This window comes from Rhinoraja longicauda, chromosome 41, assembly GCF_053455715.1.
Source record: "Rhinoraja longicauda isolate Sanriku21f chromosome 41, sRhiLon1.1, whole genome shotgun sequence".
Taxonomy (NCBI): Eukaryota; Metazoa; Chordata; class Chondrichthyes; order Rajiformes; family Arhynchobatidae; genus Rhinoraja; species Rhinoraja longicauda.
In genome coordinates this window covers 4,086,795-4,107,687 of record NC_135993.1, presented here as the reverse complement: position 1 = coordinate 4,107,687, position 20,893 = coordinate 4,086,795, and the positions used below count along the sequence as shown (strand labels likewise).

The 20,893-nt window shown below is 45.4% G+C and overlaps 2 protein-coding genes and 1 non-coding gene across 3 annotated transcripts in view; 2 read left to right on the top strand and 1 right to left on the bottom strand.

Annotated features, from left to right (window-relative positions):
* Positions 1-2,661: 2,661 nt before the first annotated feature.
* eif3k (eukaryotic translation initiation factor 3, subunit K) lies at positions 2,662-12,379 on the bottom strand. The gene is made up of 8 exons (XM_078430906.1): positions 12,218-12,379; positions 10,478-10,576; positions 10,208-10,328; positions 8,824-8,898; positions 5,425-5,491; positions 3,897-3,974; positions 3,018-3,143; positions 2,662-2,911 (listed from the first exon to the last, which is right to left on the bottom strand). The coding sequence occupies exons 1-8, from the start codon at positions 12,274-12,276 to the stop codon at positions 2,880-2,882; spliced, it is 657 nt and encodes a 218-aa protein (XP_078287032.1). The 5' UTR covers positions 12,277-12,379; the 3' UTR covers positions 2,662-2,879.
* A 2,558-nt stretch (positions 12,380-14,937) lies between these two features.
* Positions 14,938-15,064, top strand: LOC144611893 (U6atac minor spliceosomal RNA). Its single transcript, XR_013549592.1, has one exon. It is a non-coding gene; the product is annotated as a U6atac minor spliceosomal RNA (small nuclear RNA).
* A 2,412-nt stretch (positions 15,065-17,476) lies between these two features.
* Positions 17,477-20,893, top strand: part of LOC144611722 (CAP-Gly domain-containing linker protein 3-like) — a 29,316-nt gene continuing 25,899 nt past the window's right edge. The window contains 1 exon segment of the mRNA XM_078430954.1: positions 17,477-17,595. The gene's annotated coding sequence lies outside the window, so the exon portion shown is untranslated.

Here is a 20,893-nt window from a genome sequence, read left to right as displayed (position 1 = left end):
GTAGGCATGAACGTCTGCTTCAACCAGCAGCAGACCTTCTAGTGAAGGTGTTTATTCACAAAATGCTGGAGTAACTCAGCAGGTCAGGCAGCATCTCAGGAGAGAAGGAATGGGTGACGTTTCGGATCGAGACCCTTCTTCAGACTGATGTCAGGGGGGCGGGACAAAGGAAGGATATAGGTGGGGACAGGAAGATGGAGGGAGAACTGGGAAGGGGAAGAGAGGGACAGAGGAACTATCTGGTGAAGGTGTCCTCACTGCTGTTCGGAATGGAGTTCCAGGATTTGGACTCTTGTGACAATGAAGGAACAGCGTTGTTTCCAGACCAGGACAGTCTGCATCTTGGTGAGGAACCTCAGTTTCCGTTTAGTTTATTGTCACGTGTACCGAGGTACAGTGAAAACGTTTGTCGCGTGCTAATCAGTTGGCGGAAAGACAATACATGATTACAATCGAGCCATTTACAGTGTAGATACATGATAAGGGAATAACGTTTAGTACAAGGTAAAGCCACTAAAGTGCGATCAAAAATAATCCAAGCGTCACCCATGCAGTATAGTAGTTCAGGCCTCTACGGTGATGTTCCCATGTGCTCACTACCCTGGCCCTACTTGTTGGCAGGGGATGGGGGGTTTGGGAGGTGCTTTACTGTTATGGGATACCGCATGAAATCAGCCCAAGTCCACACCAATCACCGATCACCTCTTACTTTCGAGATACAGCGCGAAAACTGGCCCATCGGCCACCTAGTCCATGCCGACCACCCCATGCACTAATTGTATCCTAAACACTCGGGACAATTTACAATATTGTGCACCAAAGCCAATCAACCTACAAACCTATTCGTCTTTGGCATATGGGAGGAAACCAGAGTCACAGGGAGAATGTACAAACTGCACCCACTCGAGATTGAACCCGGGTCCCTGGCACTGTAAGGTAGCAACTCTACCACTGTGCAACCCATTCACTCTAGTTCAATGTTATCTCACTTTCTCATCCGCTCCAGACACACCAGGGGCAATTTGTATGGAGGCCATTTAACCTATAAACTGGCACGTCTTTGGGACGTGGGAGGAAACCAGAGCACCCGAGGAAACCCACGTGGTCCCAGGGAGAACGTGGAAACCCCACCATGCTGGAGGTGGAGGAAGCTGGTGCTTAGGGTGGAGAGTGTGCCGTCTACCAGGGGCATTGTCCTGGACGTTGTTGGAGCAGCACGTTCGATCAGCTGGAGACTCTTCCATCACATCCCCTGTAGATGTGTCGAGGCTTTAAGGAAATCAAATTTAGTTTCAGCGCAGAAAACGTAACTTCCAATCTACTCTTGTCCCTGGTGAACTAATGCGGTCAGTCCAGTTGAGCCTCCGGTTAATGGTGGCCATCATCCCTCCCCCTGAGCTGCTGGTGGTGGGTGACTACCTTGACATTATGTTCGACACAGAAGAGCCTGTTCCTGTGCTGTTACCTGGAATGATAGCGTGCTTTAGACCATGAGGTGGTTGGAATGCCTTGTGTGAAGGTGTGTGCCTCTGTGAGGGAGGAAAGGGAAAGGGAGAGTATGTGAAGACTGAAATTTAAAATCTCCAGTTCAGCACTGAACTTATCCCATGCCTTATCATAGACCTGGTCTTGCTTCGTGCAGACAGGCACTGTTTCATTATCTGAGCAGATTGATTAGTAGGACTAGATGTTACAATCCCTAAGGTTTGCACTACAATTGACTGGTGTTGTTCTTGGGAGTGACCACTAGGTGATGTTGCTACCATTCAGACATCTCCTCCGGTTGTGTACCTCAACGTCACTGGGTGTTTTGGCCTTTTATCACAAGACACCCTCGGTCGAGGCAGGACCACCGCAGGGTGACCAGACCTGGGTGTGTGTCTTATGGTTAGCCTCTAGATAGTCACGTGGCAGCCTAGACAGCATCTTTTCTTTTCAGCCACAGCCAGTGACTGCTCCGTTCGGCGGCATTTGCAAGTTCTTTGATTGCCCTCCTTTGGGCCTGCCCTCTGACTCCAACTTCCCACACAGCGGTCTGCAAAGGTCCTTACATCGAGTAAAAAAAAATATTTCTCAGTCCTAAATAACAGATTGCCTTTTCGGAAACTACAATTCCAGCTCCAGATGATAGATTCTTGATTAGCACGGGTGTCTGGGATTACGGGGAGAAGGCAGGAGAATGGGGTTGAGAGGGAAAGATAGATCAGCCATGATTGAATGGCAGAGTTGACTTGATGGGCCGAATGGCCTAATTCTGCTCCTGGAACTTATTAACGTACAAGCTCCAGACTCTACCAATCAATGAAGATAGTGGTCAAAGACATACACAGGGTGCTGGAGTAACTCAGCGGGTCCGGCAGCATCCATGGAGAAAAGGAATACAAGACATTTTGGGTCGGAACCCTTCTTCAGACTGCAAGGCTTCCGACTTAAAAGGGTGCCCGTTCCTTTTCTCCAGGGATGTTGCCTAGTGCTGCTTAGACCTGCTTGGTTACTCCAGCATTTTGTGCTTGTCTTTGGTATAAACCAGCATCTGCAGTTCCTTCCTGCACACAAGTGGTCAAAGAGATGTGGAATATTTTCAAAGGAATATTTGAAAAAGGAGACACCAGAGAGGAGACAAGTGTTTGAAAGCACAACGAATAACAATCAAGCAAGCAATGAGCAAGAGGATTGTTTAAAGAAAAAATCAAGTTACAAAAAACAAGTAATTCAAGAGATGAAGGGATGTTCCCCACAATTTGACCCCAACAGTTTCTTCAATTGACAACTTTGTTAGATCAGACGATGCATGCATTTTCAAGTTTTTATTTATTAGCAATAATTAGTATTTTCTTCCGAACACGAAACTGAGGAGCCTTGGTGTGTCGATCAGCAGGTCACTGTGATGGTGCCATGATACTGGCTACACCTGAAACCAGAAAACAGCACGCATCAGCAAACATTCTCAGCCTGAATCTGAAACACATGCACATTCAAGACGACCATCGGCTCCACCCGCGACACCATTTACTCACTGTCAAAATCTATCTTCTCCACAATATTTTTGGGCTTGATACTTTCTTCTTGGTTGCAGATGAAGATTTTCTCAGGTTCAGACTCGGTCCACCCGTACTTGCTCATCCAAACTTGCAACTGGGAATCTGAAGACATTCGGAAAAATTACGCCACGGATTATTCAGGAGGACTGCCAATCCGTCTTTCCAATGCATTGTTAAATGTGCTACCCTGCAGTACCAATGAGATTAATATTGTGTCCGGCACAGATATTGTGCGTCGAAGGACCTGTTCCTGTGCTGCACCTTGTAATGAGGTGTGGAATTAGATTTTACTTTAGTAAGACTTTACACATTAGACTCTACAGTGCGAAAACAGGCCCTTCAGCCCACCGAGTCCACGCCGAACAGCGATCACCCCTTTCACTAACACTATGCTACACTAGGGACATCTTGCAATCGTTTTTTTACCGAGGCTAATTAACCTACAAACTTGTACGTCTTTGGACCATGGAAACCACAGCATCCGGAGAAACCCATGTGTTCATCCAAAGACATACAGGTTTGTAGGTTCCATTGGCTTTGGCTAAATTGTGATTTTTCTCTATTGTTTAGGACAGCGTTAGTGTAACGAGTGATTGCTGGTTGGCACAGACTCGGTGGGCTGAAGGGCCTGTTTCCATGCTGTATCTCTGTAATCTTTACAGTTTAAAGTCCTTAGAAAGAAGGAATAAATCAAGGATATCATGTAAAACTTGAAGGGAGGGGTGAAAACGAGACGTATTTCTGTGGCGTTTACAATATATTGGTTTGTATTTAAAGCTAGTCTAAAAGCACTTCTCTGCTGAGATTATCACCACAGTCTAGGGCATTTGCCCCAAAGACCCACATTAACCTTACCTGTTAGTTCTCCTAACATTTCAGCCAGCAGCCATTTCTCTATTGTTTGGTACGTGATTCCAACGACATGGCAGATAACTGTGGGAAGAGTTCCAACAGGTTACGGCATGTCCTGGAAAGAATAACTCCGGCAAGCAGTTGGTTTCTTCCCAGATAGATGACTTATATCGACTGGAAATACAGTAACACTAACTCCACCGACTATGCAGCCAAAGTGCTTCCTTTGCACATCGATTTAACACAATGCCATTCATCACAACCAATGTTTCTTCTACCCAAAATTACGACTTTACTTTTAAAGAGGTCGTACAATTATCAATCTACAACCCAGATTGTTGCCACGGATGACTAGTCCCTCTCTCTCGGGAAAGATCATAATCTTACTTACTCCTGAGCAGATACACAGGATTGATGAACATTCGTGGCTCCTCCATAACGGCCGAGGAATTGTTGCAAAAAGTGACTATTTGGATAACAATAGACAATAGGTGCAGGAAGAGGCCATTCGGCCCTTCGAGCCAGCACCGCCATTCAATGTGATCATGGCTGATCAGTCTCAATCAGTACCCCGTTCCTGCCTTCTCCCCATACCCCCTGATTCCGCTATCCTTAAGAGCTCTATCTAGCTCTCTCTTGAATGCATTCAGAGAATTGGCCTCCACTGCCTTCTGAGGCAGAGAATTCCACAGATTCACAACTCTCTGACTGAAAAAGTTTTTCCTCATCTCCGTTCTAAATGGCCTGCCCCTTATTCTTAAACTGTATTCTTTTCAACGTTGTTCTGGACTCCCCCAACATTGAGAACATGTTTCCTGCCTCTAACGTGTCCAACCCCATAATAATCTTATACGTTTCAATAAGATCCCCTCTCATCCTTCTAAATTCCAGTGTATACAAGCCTAGTCGCTCCAGTCTTTCAACATATGAGTCCCGCCATTCCGGGAATTAACCTAGTACGCCCTCAATAGCAAGATACACTGATTGCTTTTAGAGCTGAGGCTTCAGAGGGTTCGAGTCAACCACATAGAGATGGAATTAAACTAGACAAGGCGAGGGCTCCCTTTTCACAAAGCAGATGTGAGTGGGTTGGGGGACGGGATGAAGTGAGAAGGGGAAGGTTTTGTAGTTACCTAGAATTGGAGAATTCAATGTTCATACTATAAGGTGCCCAAGCAGAATATGAGGTGATGTTCCTCCAGTTTGCATGTGGCCTCACACCGACAATGGAGGAGTCACAGGGACAAGAAAGTGTCAGTATGGGAATGAAGAGCTAAAATAGTCAGCAACTGCGAGGTTCATCTTCTCCAGTAAATAGTTAAGCTGTGAAAGGCATTGGGCTCTTAAAGGAGCTATGCAAATATCTGCTGCTGCTGTTGCTCCTTCTGCATAATGATGTCGCCATCTAAGAACACCACCGGCAGGATCTGGGATATGCATATCCTCTTCCATGATCTCCCCCCCCCCCCCCCCTTCCCTCTTCTCCATTTACCAGAAAAGTCTAAAGAGCTTGTGATCATGATGTACTCACATTTACGCACTGAATCTTCAAAGCTCGTTATTCCATCAATCAGCTCTGCATTTTCTTCGAGATTGCGCTGGGTGGCGATGGGAAGAGAAGTTAATCATGGAGTAATAGTATAAGAAAATAACTGCAGATGCTGGTACAAATCGAAGGTATTTATTCACAAAATGCTGGAGTAACTCAGCAGGTCAGGCAGCATCTCAGGAGAGAAGGAATGGGCGATGTTTCGGGTCGAGACCCTTCTTCAGAACAAGAACAGGAAAGCAGAGTATTACCTGAATGGTGACCGATTGGGAAAAGGGGAGATGCAATGTGACCTGGGTGTCATGGTGCACCAGTCATTGAAAGCAAGCGTGCAGGTGCAGCTGGCAGTGAAGAAAGCAAATGGTATGTTGGCATTCATAGCAGGAGGATTTGAGTTTAGGAGCAGGGAGGTTCTGCTGCAGTTGTACAGGGCCTTGGTGAGACCGCACCTGGTGTATTGTGTGCAGTTTTGGTCTCCTAACCTGAGGAAAGACTTTCTTGCCTTAGAGGGAGTACAGAGAAGGTTCACCAGATTGATCCCTGGGATGGCGGGACTTTCATATGAGGAAAAACTGGATAGACTGGGCTTGTACTCGCTGGAATTTAGAAGACTGAGGGGGGATCTTATAGAAACATATAAAATTCTTAAGGGGTTGGAGAGGCTAGATGCGGGAAGATTGTTCCCGATGTTGGGGGAGTCCAGAACCAGGGGTCACAGCTTAAGGATAAGGGGGAAGTCTTTTAGGACCGAGATGAGAAAACATTTCTTCACACAGAGAGTGGTGAGTCTGTGGAATTCTCTGCCACAGAAGGCAGTTGAGGCCAGTTCATTGGCTATATTTAAGAGGGAGTTAGATGTGGCCCTTTTTGCTAAAGGAATCAGGGGGTATGGAGAGAAGGCAGGTACAGGCTACTGAGCTGGATGATCAGCCATGATCATATTGAATGGCGGTGCAGGCTCGAAGGGCCGAATGGCCTACTTCTGCACCTATTTTCTATGTTTCTATGTAACGAACAGGTTCCATTTTTACAGACTTCATCCACAAGTGCCAAAGAAAACACAAAATCACTCGATATGACAACCACATCTCCACAGTATTGTAACGAATGACAGCAAAAGCACAGAGAACTGATAAAGAAAAAACAATGATTAAAAGTGGAGGGGGGAAACTAGTTCTGCTGCTCATAGGAATAAACGTATGTATGTACGTCAGACTTTTGAATTTGAGAATACTACGAGGGCTCAATTATGGGTGCCTGTAACTTGGACATTAATAACCAGTGGTCTGCCTGTCATCCATATATGACTCCTCTTCCTTTCCCTTACTTCTCCATCTTCATTTGGGGTGGCACGGTGGCGCAGCGCAGTGCTTCTTAAACTCAATTCACCCTTGAGTCTTGATAGCACAAAATTTCATCCACCCTCGACTACATTTTCTTATGTTTTTTTTGGTAATTTTCGTCTTATTCTCTCTTGTGTATAATTTTATACATATTCAGTCATTCACCCTTCATGACCTCTTTAGTTTCTTCACCCTTGGGTGAACCATTCACCAGTTTAAGAAGCACTGGGGTAGCGGTAGAGTTGCTGCCTTACAGCACCAGAAACCCGTGTTCGATCTTGACTGCGAGAGCTCTCTGTATGGCGTTTGTTCGTTCTCTGTGACTGCGTGCGTTTTCTCCGGTTTCCTCCCACACTCCAAAGATGTACAAGTTTGTAGGTTAATTGGCTTCGGTAAAAATGAATAAAATGTCCCTAGTGTGTCGGATAGTGTTAGTGAACACTGGTCAGCACGGACTCAGTGTGCTGAAGTACCTGTATCTGCACTGTATCTTTAAAGACTGATATCCATTGCAAGTCCACAGACTCTCACTGTTATGTCAACTACACCTGACATCCATCTGTAGCATTAATTTGGGTTTGGCTCTCAACAGACACTAGCGTCAAGCATTTTATATTTTTATATTTTCAGAAAATACCATGTTTCACATCTCACTGTCACAGCATGGTTTTTTTTTTTTTTTACTCTCCCCCTCTTGCTAACTGCTCTCATTCATCTTTTAATTAAAAGCACCGTGTCATCTGGACTCCTGCGCTCTTCACCCGGCCCAGGCTGAGTTGGCAAGGCAAGTTGTGAAGAGCATATTGTGACTCTCTAACAGGATATAGATAGAGTGAGTGGGCGATATCTTGGCAAGTGGAGTTTAATCTGGGAAAGTGTGATGGCATGTATTCCGGTAAGAGAATCAAAAGCAAATTATCAAAGTGGATAAAGTCTGCAAATCAGTGAAATGCAGATGGGCCTGGGCGTTCTTGGGCATCAATCAGACTAAGTTAGCCGGCAAGTGTAGGAAATAGATAGATAGTTGTACCCTAGTGAGACCGCACCTGGAGTACTGTGTGCAGTTTTGGTCTCCAAATTTGAGGAAGGATATTCTCGCTATTGAGGGCGTGCAGCGTAGGTTTACTAGATTAATTCTCGGAATGGCGGGACTGTCATATGTTGAAAGACTGGAGCGACTAGGCTTGTATACACTGGAATTTAGAAGGATGAGAGGGGATCTTATCGAAACGTATAAGATTATTAAGGGGTTGGACACGTTAGAGGCAGGAAACATGTTCCCAATGTTGGGGGAGTCCAGAACAAGGGGCCACAGTTTAAGAATATGGGATAGGCCATTTAGAACAGAGGTGAGGAAAAACCTTTTCAGTCAGACACTTGTGAATCTGTGGAATTCTCTGCCTCAGAAGGCAGTGGAGGCCAATTCTCTGAATGCATTCAAGAGAGAACTAGATAGAGCTCTTAATGATAGGGGGTATGGAGAGAAGGCAGGGACGGGGTACTGATTGAGAATGATCAGCCATGATCACATTGAATGGCGGTGCTGGCTCGAAGGGCCGAATGGCCTACTCCTGCACCTATTGTCTATTGATAAGAGAGCAAATGGGCTGGTGGCATATTGGCCTTTATTGCAAAGGGATTGGAGTTTGAAATAGGAAAAGGTCTAAGGCTCTCAACTCGAAACATCACCTATCACTTTTCTCCAGAGATGCTGCCTGACCCGCTGAGTTACTCCAGCATTTTGTGAATAAATACCTTGGAATTCAATTCAATGGACTGTAGGTCTCCAGCAGTTACATCCTTGCAGAATCATTGTTGCCTGTCAGGCAGCATCTGTTACTCCAGCATTTTGTGAATAAATATCTTCGATTTGTACCAGCATGTGCGGTTATTTTCTTATACTACGAATTGAATTCCAAAGTCATCGAATGCAATGCCTCTACAGAGGTAAGGGTTTCCCAGATAAAACACAACTACTATCAAGCATACTATCAAGGAGACTCTCAAAGGTGAATTAACCCAACGACATCTTACTCACCCAGAAGTCTTGGAAGTGGCAAGTCTCCAAGAGGTCACCTAGATTTAGGATTTGTTGGATTGGCCGCTCCTCTTGCTGTGTTTGCTTGGTTAAGAAAGTCCACGTCTCCATACTTTAGTTTTAGTTTTACAGATACAGAGCGAAAATAGGCCCTTCGGCCCACCGAGTCCGCACCGACCAGCGATCCCCACACATTAACAGTACCCTACACACACTAGGGACAATTTTACTCATACACCAAGCCAATTAACCTACATACCTGCACGTCTTTGGAGTGTGGGAGGAAACCGAAGATCTCTGAGATAAACCACCCGGTCACGGGGAGAACGTACAAACTCCGTACAGACAGCACCCGTAGTCGGGATCGAACCCGAGTTACTGACACTGTAAGTGCTGTAGGGCAGCAACGCTACCGTTGTGCCACCGTGGCTGCCCTTTCAGCAGGGCTCTAGGTGAAGAGGCTTAAGGGTTGAAACGCACAATCTTCAACGTTTACACTGCCTGCAACTCTCTGTGTCGAGCAAACCTAGCCAACTGCTCAACAGCATCACCAGATCAATTAGACATGGACTTTGATCACTCTGGGGTTAACGGGATGTTCTTGGCATTTTGTTAACCCCACGCAGTAGTGAACGATTTATCAGGAGCCTGAGAATAGATACCTCCAGGTTCTAGGTTCAAGAATGGTTTCCTCCCATCGAGTATCAGGTTCTTGAACCACCCTGCACAATCCCACCTCAGCACACAGCCAAATCAGATTGGGCCCTACTGCAGTTATTTTACATACTTTGGTTTTTGAACTATCTTGGTGTTGTTTACTTAGAATAACCAATAATTTCTTATAATATTTATTGTTGTTGTTGAAACCAAAGTCAAACACTTTTTATGCCCTTTTTAAATGCATTTTTTAAACAGCCAAGGATCGAAACGTGGGGCAGCACATCCTTCTCTGATAGACACAAAGTACTGGAGCTGGAGTACCTCAGCGGGTCAGGTAACATCCCCTGGAGAAAAAGGATGGTTGACGTTTCAGGACCGGACCCGTCTTCAGAAGCAATCACCCATCCTTTTTCTCCAGAGATGCTGCCTGATCTGCTGAGCTACTCTAGCACTTTGGGTCTATCTTTGGTATAAACCAGTATCTGCACAGCAGTTCCTGGTTTGTACTTCATTCTTTGATGCTGAAAAAGACCAGAAGGGAAGATTAAACAAAAATCAAGGACCATCATGGGGAGGCAAGAGGTTGTGTTTTCAAGATGGCACAGAAATAATGCCGGAAAATTAGGCTGTTACGTTCTAATCCTGCCCGCCCCACCATCACCATACCCATGATAAAAACCCAACTATGCACAGTACAAGCTTGCTGCCTCTTGGGTAAGGATACATGGGTCTGGTCGATCATACACTTGCAGAGGGTGAAGTCTGTGTGTGGCAGGTTCGTCAGGGCTTTCAGCAAGATTTGCGCGGTTACAGTCGTCTGGAAGAAAGCGGGATTGAACTGATACCTGCGCGGAAAATAGACAGCAAATGGATTAATGCAACAAGCACGATATTGTAGACACCTGAAAAAGGTGTTGGAAAATATTCAACAGGTGGCTTCTTGGAGAGAGGATGCTTCAAATCACTGACCATTGATGATAAGAGGTATACTTACAGTTTAAGAACCGCCAGATTGGCTTCCAGATCATAAGCATTCTCCCGGGCCTGAGTCTCCACGTATCTTTCTAAAGTCGATAGATTCTCAGGATTATACCTGTGGGAGGAAGCAGAGGTGGAATTGTCGTCTTTTCAAAGTCACAACATTTTCGGCAATCTTGGTTCCAGAGTCTTGCTGGATTATCCGAATGTCGTGGCCTCCGAGTGGAATCGAACACTAACAGAACGGTCCGCCGAAGATAAGACACAAAAAGCTGGAGTAATTCAGCGGGACAGGCAGCATCTCTGAAGAAATCGGTGATGTTTCGGGTCTTGTCGATACTGCACCAACCGCCGCTGTTGGGCTATAAACTTCTTCAGATGTATTATGTATGCGTGTGTATATTTTATATATATATATATCACACGCACACGTATATATGCATATTCACAGACGTATATATGCATATTCACAGACGTGTGTGTGTATATATATATATATATATTATATATATATACACACACACGTCTGTGAATATGCATATATACACACACACATGTCTGTGAATATGTGTATATATACTTTTATATATATACACACACGCATATGTCTGTGAATATGCCTATACTTAGATGTATATATACACATATATATGTCTGTGAATATGCGTATATATATACACACATATATACACACACATATATATACACACACATACATGTATGTGAATATGCAGATATACACACATATATATACACACATGTGTGTGAATATGTGTGTATATATATATACACGTATATGTCTGTGAATATGCGTGTGTGTATATATATACACGCACACGTATATATATATATATATACACGCACACACGTATATATATATATATATACACATATGTCTGTGAATATGCATGTGTGTATATATATATACACGCACACGTATATATATATATACACACATATATGTCTGTGAATATGCGTGTGTGTATATATATACACGCACACACGTATATATATATACACACACATATATGTCTGTGAATATGCGTATATATACTTTATATACACACACACTGAACTTTTTTCTCCTTCTTGTTTATTATATTGTCTAGTGTATTATTCTGTTGTGCTGCTGCAAGCACGAATATCATTGTTCTATCTGGGACATTAAACAATAAAACACTCTTGCCTGCCCTGTCGGTCCCAGCCCAGGAGCCCAGGTGCCCAGGTGCCCAGGTGCCCAGGAGCCCAGGTGCCCAGGAGCCCAGGAGCCCAGGTGCCCAGGAGCCCAGGTGCCCAGGAGCCCAGGTGCCCAGGAGCCCAGGTGCCCAGGTGCCCAGGAGCCCAGGTGCCCAGGTGCCCAGGAGCCCAGGTGCCCAGGTGCCCAGGAGCCCAGGTGCCCAGGAGCCCAGGAGCCCAGGTGCCCAGGTGCCCAGGAGCCCAGGTGCCCAGGTGCCCAGGAGCCCAGGTGCCCAGGAGCCCAGGAGCCCAGGTGTAACTCCACCGCGGGGCGAGAGCAGCATCTCTGGAGAGGGAATGGGTGTGAAGAAGGGTCGAGACCCTGAACGCCGTCACCCATCCCTTCTCTCCAGCAGAGATGCCTTGGTGCTGCCCGTCCCGTCCCGTCCCGCTGTCTGAGTTACTCCGCCGGCATTTTGTGTCAGCCAGCATCCATCCATCCATCCATCCATCTGTCTGCCTGCAGTCCAGTCCCCCACGTCCCAGCCTAGTCCCCCCCCACCTCCATCGCCTCACTCACCGGTCAATGCCCTTCAGCAGCTTCCCCACGTTGGCTCTCATCTGCTCGATGGCGCTCATGGCCGCGATCTCCGTGCGGCGCCGGGCGCGGATACCGAGTCTACTCCTAGCCCAGGCTCCGCACCGAGCGACTAGGCCTCCGCACGCGGCGCCCGCCGGGAAGTCAGAGGGCAGGCCGTGCAGTGGGCAGGCGCGGTGCCGGCGCCGCCCGCGGTAAATGACGGCCGTACGCACGCGGGGCGCCGGCACATCGGGGAGTGATCACCGTGCGCACGCGGGGTGCCGGCACCCCGGGAAATGGTCGTCGTACACACGCGTGGTGCCGGCACCCCGGGGGATGATCATCGCGCGCACGTGGGGTGCCGGCACTCCGGGGAATGATCATCGTGCGCACGCGGGGTGCCGGCACCCCGGGGTTGATCATCATACGCACGCGTGGTGCCGGCACCCCGGGGAATGATCATAATACGCACGCGGGGTGCCGGCACCCCGGGGAATGATCATAATACGCACGCGGGGTGCCGGCACCCCGGGGATATCTGTTGTCAGAATCAGAATACAATACAATACAATATATCTTTATTGTCATTGTACAGGGGTACAACGAGATTGGGAATGCGCCTCCCATACGATGCAATAATTTAATTAGCTAGTCAGTATTAATTTAAACAACCCAATGAAACAAATTAGAACAGTTTTAAAACAGAATAAAGTGCAAGTAGATCTGTGCCGGTTCGCTGTGCGATGTGACCATCCGGCTCAGCAGGACCGGTTCATGGCAGCTATGGCCCTGGGGATGAAGCTGTTCCTGAGTCTGGAGGTGCGGGCGTAGAAGGCCTTGTATCGTCTGCCCGATGGTAGAAGTTCGAACAGACTGTTGCAGGGGTGTGAAGAGTCTTTGTGGATGCTGGTGGCTTTTCTGAGGCATCGTGTGTTGTTGATGCGCTCCAAGGCTGGTAGCTGTGTTCCGATAGTCCTCTGAGCTCTTTATTTTCTTTATTGTCATCCAAAAATGTCTTTTGGACGAGATTCCATTACCCACAGTCCAACAATAAGAGCAATAAAAATAAGCAATAACACACACAATCACAAACCAACAAAAAAGAAACATCCACCACAGTCAGTCACCTCCTCACTGTGATGGAAGGCCAGAATGCCTTTTCTATACAGATATCTGTTGTGCTGCTGCAAGTAAGAATCCCATTGTTCTCTCTGGGAAATATGACAATAAAACACTCTGGACTCCAATATGCATAATGGAAATAGCATAGAAACATAGAAAATAGGTGCAGGAGGAGGCCATTTGGCTCTTCGAGCCAGCACCACCATTCATTGTGATCATGGCTGATCATCCACAATCTTTAACCCGTGCCTGCCTTCTCCCCATATACCTTGATTCCACTAGTCCCTAGAGCTCCATCCAACTCTCTTTTAAATACATCCAGTGAATTGGCCTCCACTGCCTTCTGTGGCATAGAATTCCACAAATTCACAACTCTCTTGGTGGAAAAGTTCTTTCTCACCTCACTTTTAAATGGCCTCCCCTTTAATCTTAGACTGTGGTCCCTGGTTCTGGACTCGCCCAACATTGGGAACATAGCAACTAAAGCAATGCATTGGGATAAAGTCGGTTAATTGTTTCGCTGTATGATCCCCCCCACATATGCTTTCCATTGCTGCTTGCAGCAAGGATGGTTGTCTTGTTGATACTGCACCAACCGCCGCTGTTAGGCTTATAAACGTGTAGTCCCTCATGCTATTGTTGTTTAGGAAAAATAACTGCAGATGCTGGTTTAAATCGAAGGGAGACACAAAATAATAATAATAAATTTTATTTGTCATGTGTAGGTTGCAACAGGGTCAACGGTACAATGAAATGTATTTGACAAGACAACGGGTCACCTCAGCAGTAACATTCCAAGGATAAATAAGATACAATACAATACAATACATCTTTATTGTCATTGTACAGGGGTACAACGAGATTGGGAATGCGCCTCCCATACGATGCAATAATTTAATTAGCTAGTCAGTATTAATTTAAACAACCCAACGAAATGAAAAATGACATTAGTAAGGTAAAAAGACAATATTAAAAATAGGTAAAAAGACAATAGACAAAAAGACAAATGCTGGATCAGGCAGCATCTCTGGAGAGAAGGAATGGGTGACGTTTCAGACTGAAGAAGTGTCTCTCAGCCATTCCTTCTCTCCAGAGATGCTGCCTGACCCGCTGAGTTACTCCAGCATTTTGTGTCGACTTTGTTGTTGACTTGTTGCAGTCTCAACGCTGAGCATGCGCAAACAGCACAGTCGGTCGAAGTCACATGACAACGTGAGCCCTCTGCTGCTAAACTTCATTTAATTCAATTCAATTCAATTCCTGGCCAAGCCAGATCTTTCTATGCTACGCTGTGAAGACCCCAGGCTTGGTCCATTTGGATTTGAGCAGTGTTTGAGGTTTGCCTTGCAGCTAAAACACACACTGAATAACAATTGGTCCAAACGCTGCCTAGATTAGCATATTTAACGAGGCCGTTTAAAATGCATTGAAAAATGTAATTTAAGCTCAATATAAAATGATTGTCATGTTTTACTAGGTTATACCTGTGAAGTACGTAAGATTAAGAACGTACTTCGAAGACCAATGTTACAACACCTATACCTTAATAGATATCTGATTTGCGAACTATAAATATAGTTCGTGGTATTATAAGTGGTGTGTTGTATGAAAGGAGAGAAGGTTAGCACTCCCCTTGATAAGGATGGAAGGGGCCCTAGTGGCCTTACAACACATAAATGGTTAAGGCATTGCCATCTACTTAGTGGCATCTTACCATGTTTTTTCCCCCTCCCCACTTACTTAGGTCAAAACTCCCCTCTTGTTTCATTTACTTCTGCAGTTTGGGACTGCGCTATTGGGACTGAGTCCACTGATTCTCAGGATGCAAAAAGCAAGTGAACAGTGAATGCTGGAGTAACATCACCTCCCTCTCCCACCTCCCTCTCCCCCCTCCCTCTCCCCCCTCCCTCTCTCGCCCCTCCCTCTCTCTCCCCTCTCTCTCCTCCCCTCCCCCTCCCCCCTCTTCCCCTCCCCCCTCTCCCCCTCCCCCCCTCTCCCCCTCCCCCCCTCTCCCCCTCCCCCCCTCTCCCCCTCCCCCCCTCCCCCTCCCTCCCATCCCTCTCCCCCCTCCCTCGCCCCCCCTCTTCCCCCCCTCTTCTTCCCCCTCTCTTCCCCCCCTCTTCCCCCCCCCCTTCCCCCTCCCCTCCCCCATCCATCCCCCTCAACCCCCCTATCCTCCCTCCCTCCTGCTCAACCTCGCTTCCTCCCTCCCTCCCTAAGAGATGGATTTAAACATTAAAATTTGAATAACTTAAAAAATATAACACCCATTTCATTGAAAGTTCCATTAGCACCAAAGGGACGACGGTGAGTAAGGTGGGCCTAAAATTGTCGCGCTATCGTGTAACGTCTTGGCTGTAGTTCAGGAACAAACAAACAAACAAACGAGAGTTTTAGTACATAGATGAATGAAAGATATGCAAAAAAGTAACAATGATAAAGGAAGCAGGCAACTGTTAGCTGGCTCGAAGGGCCAAATGGCCTCCTCCTGCACCTATTTTCTATGTTTTCTATGTAGCTAGGTTGATAATGTTAGCTGATGTGGCTCAGAAGGCAGTGGAGGCCAATCCTCTGAATGCATTCAAGAGAGAGCTAGATAGAGCTCTTAAGGATAGCGGAGTCAGGGGGTATGGGGAGAAGGCAGGAACGGGGTACTGATTGAGAATGATCAGCCATGATCACATTGAATGGCGGCGCTGGCTCGAAGGGCCGAAGGGCCTCCTCTTGCACCTATTGTCTATTGTCTATTGGGTAGGGGAGGGATGGAGAGAGAGGGAACACATGGGTTATTTGCAGAAGGCGGAAAGGGGTGTAATGGGAAGATGTGACTAGAGGTGGGATCCCGTTCAGAGTGGTGAAAATGTCAGAAGATTATGTTTTGTATGCGATGGCTGATGGGGTGGAAGTTAAGGACTCGGGGGACTCTATCTCTGTTGAAACCAGGGGGAGGGGGAGCAAGGGAGGATCTGCGATGTACTAAGCAGACATATGTGAGGGCCTCATCTATGATGGAAGAGGGGAACCCCCGTTCACCTCAACAATAAACTGAACTGGATTGAAAACACCGATGCGCTATTCAGAAAGGGCCAGAGCAGACTTTATCTGCTAAGGAGACTCAGGTTCTTTGGCTTGCAGGGGACACTCCTAAGGACCTTCTACACGGTGGTTGCATCGGTCATTTTCTATGGAGTGGTCTGCTGGAGCAGCAGCATCTCAGCGGCGGAAGGGAAGAGACTCGACAAGCAGGTCAGGAAGGCCAGCTCTGTCCTGGGTTGCCCCCTCGACTCAGTGCAGGTGGTGGGAGAGAGGAGGATGATGGCAAAGCTAACATCGCTGCTGGACAACGACTCCCACCCCATGCAGGACACTGGCACTGCACTGAGTAGCTCCTTCAGTGACAGACTCCTTCACCCCAAGTGTGTGAAGGAGAGATATAGGAGGTCCTTCCTCCACGCTGCTGTGAGACTGCACAACCAGCACTGCTCCCAGCAGACGAATCAACAATAACAGGTAAGAACACACAGAAAATTGATGACAATTTATGTATCTTTTATTTATTTTGCTTTCTTGCTATCCACTTTGCTGCTGTAACACTGTAAATTTCCCCGGTGTGGGACGAATAAAGGAATATATATTATATATCCTCAATCTTTAGGGAATATATATTATATATATATATTCCCTAAAGATTGAGGACATGTGGAATAAAGAATGTAGATTCATGCCTGAGATGTTTTTGAAGGGATTTTATATTTGTGCTAGGTAAAATTATTTGAAAACATCACTGTTAAACTAAAACAATTTAAAATATAATGGAAAATCATTTAAAAAAATTTGCAAAGAGGCTGGAAATCTGATTTTCTGAAAGCTGAAATAGGCACTGTTTGCCTTTCTCTGGAAGCTGCCTGATCAGTCGAGTATTTCCAACATGTTCTATTTATTTCTAGAAAGCCTATTTGTTGTCTTCAGATTTATTGGATGCTTTTCTTCTCCGTTCATCGATTGAGTAATTTGCACACTTGCTCACCGTCCCAAATTGCAGCCACGACCACCTTTAATGAAAGTGGTTTCTAAAATGCCAAAAGCCTCACCTTCTGCTGCTGCACAATGAATGAGTCTTGTGGTCCAGACCGAGATAGTCTGACGCAGGCGATGACAGAGCAGTCACATCTTGGGGGAGAGGGAGAGTGAGAGTAGGTGGAGGACACTGGAGGACTTGTAACCAGCACAGAGCAGCACAGAGAGAGAGACGAGAGGTAGGTTTGAAATCTTCTACATGTAGTAGTATCACTGTGATTTCCTTTGTTGCAATATTGGCGAAAATGCAACACCATGAAATTGCAACAAGAAATTGTAACTCCAGCGTTATCCGCTGTTGCAAAAGGGTGCAGTTGATACATTCATTTCGAACAAAAAAATGGTGTTTTGACACTCGATTGACGTTTCTTCTTCTAGCTTAACGTTAATGAAATAAACGAGAGAGTGATTACTATCCGTATCAGTCGCATTTTGATGCCCGATGCTTGTTTCCCAAGGAGTCTTGTGTGTATGTGTGTGTAATTCTACTGACGCAGCTTGCAATCCATGCAAGGCTGCTGATGCTTGTGTGTCTATTGTCTGAAGCATCATCGGCTGGACCTGAAAACAAACACGCAGCAAAACAAGAAAGAAAGCTGTTTGGATAAATCAGCAGCAAAAGAAGACTGAAATATTCCAACAGTTATTGCTGTTGAATATCAGAATTGTGTATCTCATCTATTTAAGCTAAAACCATACCTGGGCTTTTCATCCTTTTAGATGTTTTTCTTTATAGACCTTGAGACTGATTATACAACATAGAGATTTTTAAAAAAAAAATCCAAACAATATCATTTACTATTGAGAAAAATGTGTTTGGTAAAATCTCTAATTCTATGATTGAATTTTCTCTCGGAAAAAAATAACAAATGGCTTTGCGTTTTAATGTTAAATATAAGCAAGATTTTTTGTGTTGCCAATGTAAGATATAGAAGGCGAAATTTAAAAAAAAACAACCTTTCCTGTATCATTCAGTAAAATGGTTTCCAATGGATTTATTTTTAAAATTTTGGAAAATTGGGTTTGAAAAGGTTCACACGTCCACAAATGTGCCATGTGTTGCTATTGATTTGGATGGTTTATTTTGACCAATTAATTAAAAGACTGAAATTGAAAGGGTTAACACATTTTCTTTTGAATTCAGCCATGCGTTAAGAAGCTGTGATTCCAGTAACGGTTACATAGAAAGCTCGGGATTATGCTGGAAATATTTCAACGATAATTCAATGCTGAATAAATGAAAAAAATAAATAATTCTAAAGCTTTATACTGAGTGCATAATTGCCTTCCTCTTCATCTGTTCCCTTTTACCTTTATCCATCTCTCTCACCTCTCATCTCCTTTCAGTCACACCCCATATTCCCCGTTCCATGCCCCTCTCAATGGGGGCTGAAGGAAAACCAGCCCTAAATGTTGATATAACACTCTCTCATCTGTCTCCCTTCTTGTTGCTTTTGAAAAAAAAAAAGGGAGCCCTAAATGTTGATATAACACCCTCTCGTCTGTCCCCTCTTGTTCCCTCTGTACAAAGTTATCACATTAAACAGGCTTGGCAACAGGCCTTTTGGCCATCCCAAAGATGGTGGGACTACCCCACCAAGCACCAGTGTACACTAGATCCAATTGTATTCGCCCTATATTTCCCTCACTAACCTAATTTAACCCACCAACCTACCTCTGCTGGTGGGATACAGGGAGAACAGGCAAACTCCACACAGGCAGTGTGGTTCACATTGGTTCCTCAGAGCTGTGAGACACTTGCTCTACCCACTGCGCCCCTGGTCTGCTCTCATTTCTGTCGGTGTCACTGAACCTGTGAGTTGCTCCCCTTCTTTGGGGATGCATTTAGTCTGTGACACTGGGCTACCTGCTGAGATTGTGAACAAGCCACATGACGAATAACAGGTGTTGATCCACCTCCTCCTGTGGTTCTTTGGCATAAACCCAGCTTGCAGCCTTTATTAATATTCCTGTACCTCTCATAGATTTGCCAGTGTTAAGATACTTTATGGCCATTTTGAAATAACAGGAACATTAACCCCTATATTGGTATAATATATAAATCTGCAGCTAAAACGACAGGAAGCATTATACTGCTGCTGGAAGGAGTGGGAGGCATTATTCTATTGCTTAGAACATCAATGTCTTGGGTAGACAGGTTATTTTTAGGAGCATAAAATTCTTATTGGAACTAAGGCAGCATGTGGTTCATTATAACAGAGTGATACAGTGTAGAAACAGGCCCTTCAGCCCAACTAGCACAAGCAGCTTCTTTTGATGAAGGAAAGATTGCAGGTTATATTTTAAAATTTAATTTATATTTTTTAAAGTTGGAAAAACCACAGCATTAATCACCGTCTTCTGACTAATGCAGTTCCTTCTCATCTTTCTAAAGGTATGTCCTTTTATTCTTAGGCTATATATATATTCCATTGGTACTAAAGTACTTTGAGATGTTCCCGAGCATCTGAAAATTGATGCAGAAATAAATGCATATATATGTATATATGTGTATATGTACGTATGTATGTATGTGTGTAGGTATGTATGTATGTGTATATATATATATGTGTGTGTGTGTGTATATATATGTATGTATGTGTATATATATATATATATATATATATATATACGCATTTATTTCTGCATCAACTTATCAACTTTCAGATGCTCGGGACCATCTCAAAGTACTTAGTACCAATGGAATGTCATCCAAGTACTGCAGGAAATGCAGCAGCCAACTCTTTAGACTTTAGAGATACAGCGCGGAAACAGGCCCTTCGGCCCACTGAGTCCGTGCCGACCAGCGATCACCCCGTACACTAACACTATCCTGCACACTAGGGACAATTTACAATTTCACCAAAGCCAATTAACCAACAAACCAGCATGTCTTTGGAGTGTGGGAGGAAACCAGAGCATCTGGAGAAAACCCACGTCCTGGGGAAAATGTACAAACTCGTTACAGATAGCACCCGTAGTCAGGATCGAACCCGGGTGTCAGGCGCTGTAAGGAAGCAGCTCTACCACTGTGCCAACTCACGCACAGAAAGCTCCCACAAGCTCCTTCAAGGGGTGGCACTACCAGTGCAGCTGGTAGAGATGCTGCCTCACAGCGCCAGAGGACTCAGAATCGATCCTGACCTCGGGTGCTGTCCGTGTGGAGTTTGCGCGTTCTCCCTGTGACCTCGTGGGTTCACTCCGGGTGCTCGGGGTTTCCTCTCGCATCCCAAAGATGTGTGGGTTTGTGGGTTAATTGGTCATCTATATTTGTTTTATTCCCCCTAGTGTATAGTGAGCGGATGAGAGAACTGGTGTGAACGGGTGATCGATGGTCGACGTGGACTCGGTGGGCAGAAGGAGCCATTTCCACGCTGTATCTCCAAACTAAACTAAGCTGTGCCTTGGCACCAGGGTTGCCAACTGTCCCGTATTAGCCAGGACATCCCGTATTTTGGGCTAAATTGGTTTGCCCCG

Bases quoted from the DNA above. Each gene is read 5' to 3' on its own strand.
- eif3k (XM_078430906.1), bottom strand. From the start codon at position 12,276: ATGAGCGCCATCGAGCAGATGAGAGCCAACGTGGGGAAGCTGCTGAAG. The intron at 3,975-5,424 runs GTGAGTACATCA...CTCTTCCCACAG, and splicing joins TGAAGATTCAGTGCGTAAAT to TTATCTGCCATGTCGTTGGA. The intron at 2,912-3,017 runs GTGAGTAAATGG...TTCTGGTTTCAG, and splicing joins GGAGAAGATAGATTTTGACA to GTGTAGCCAGTATCATGGCA.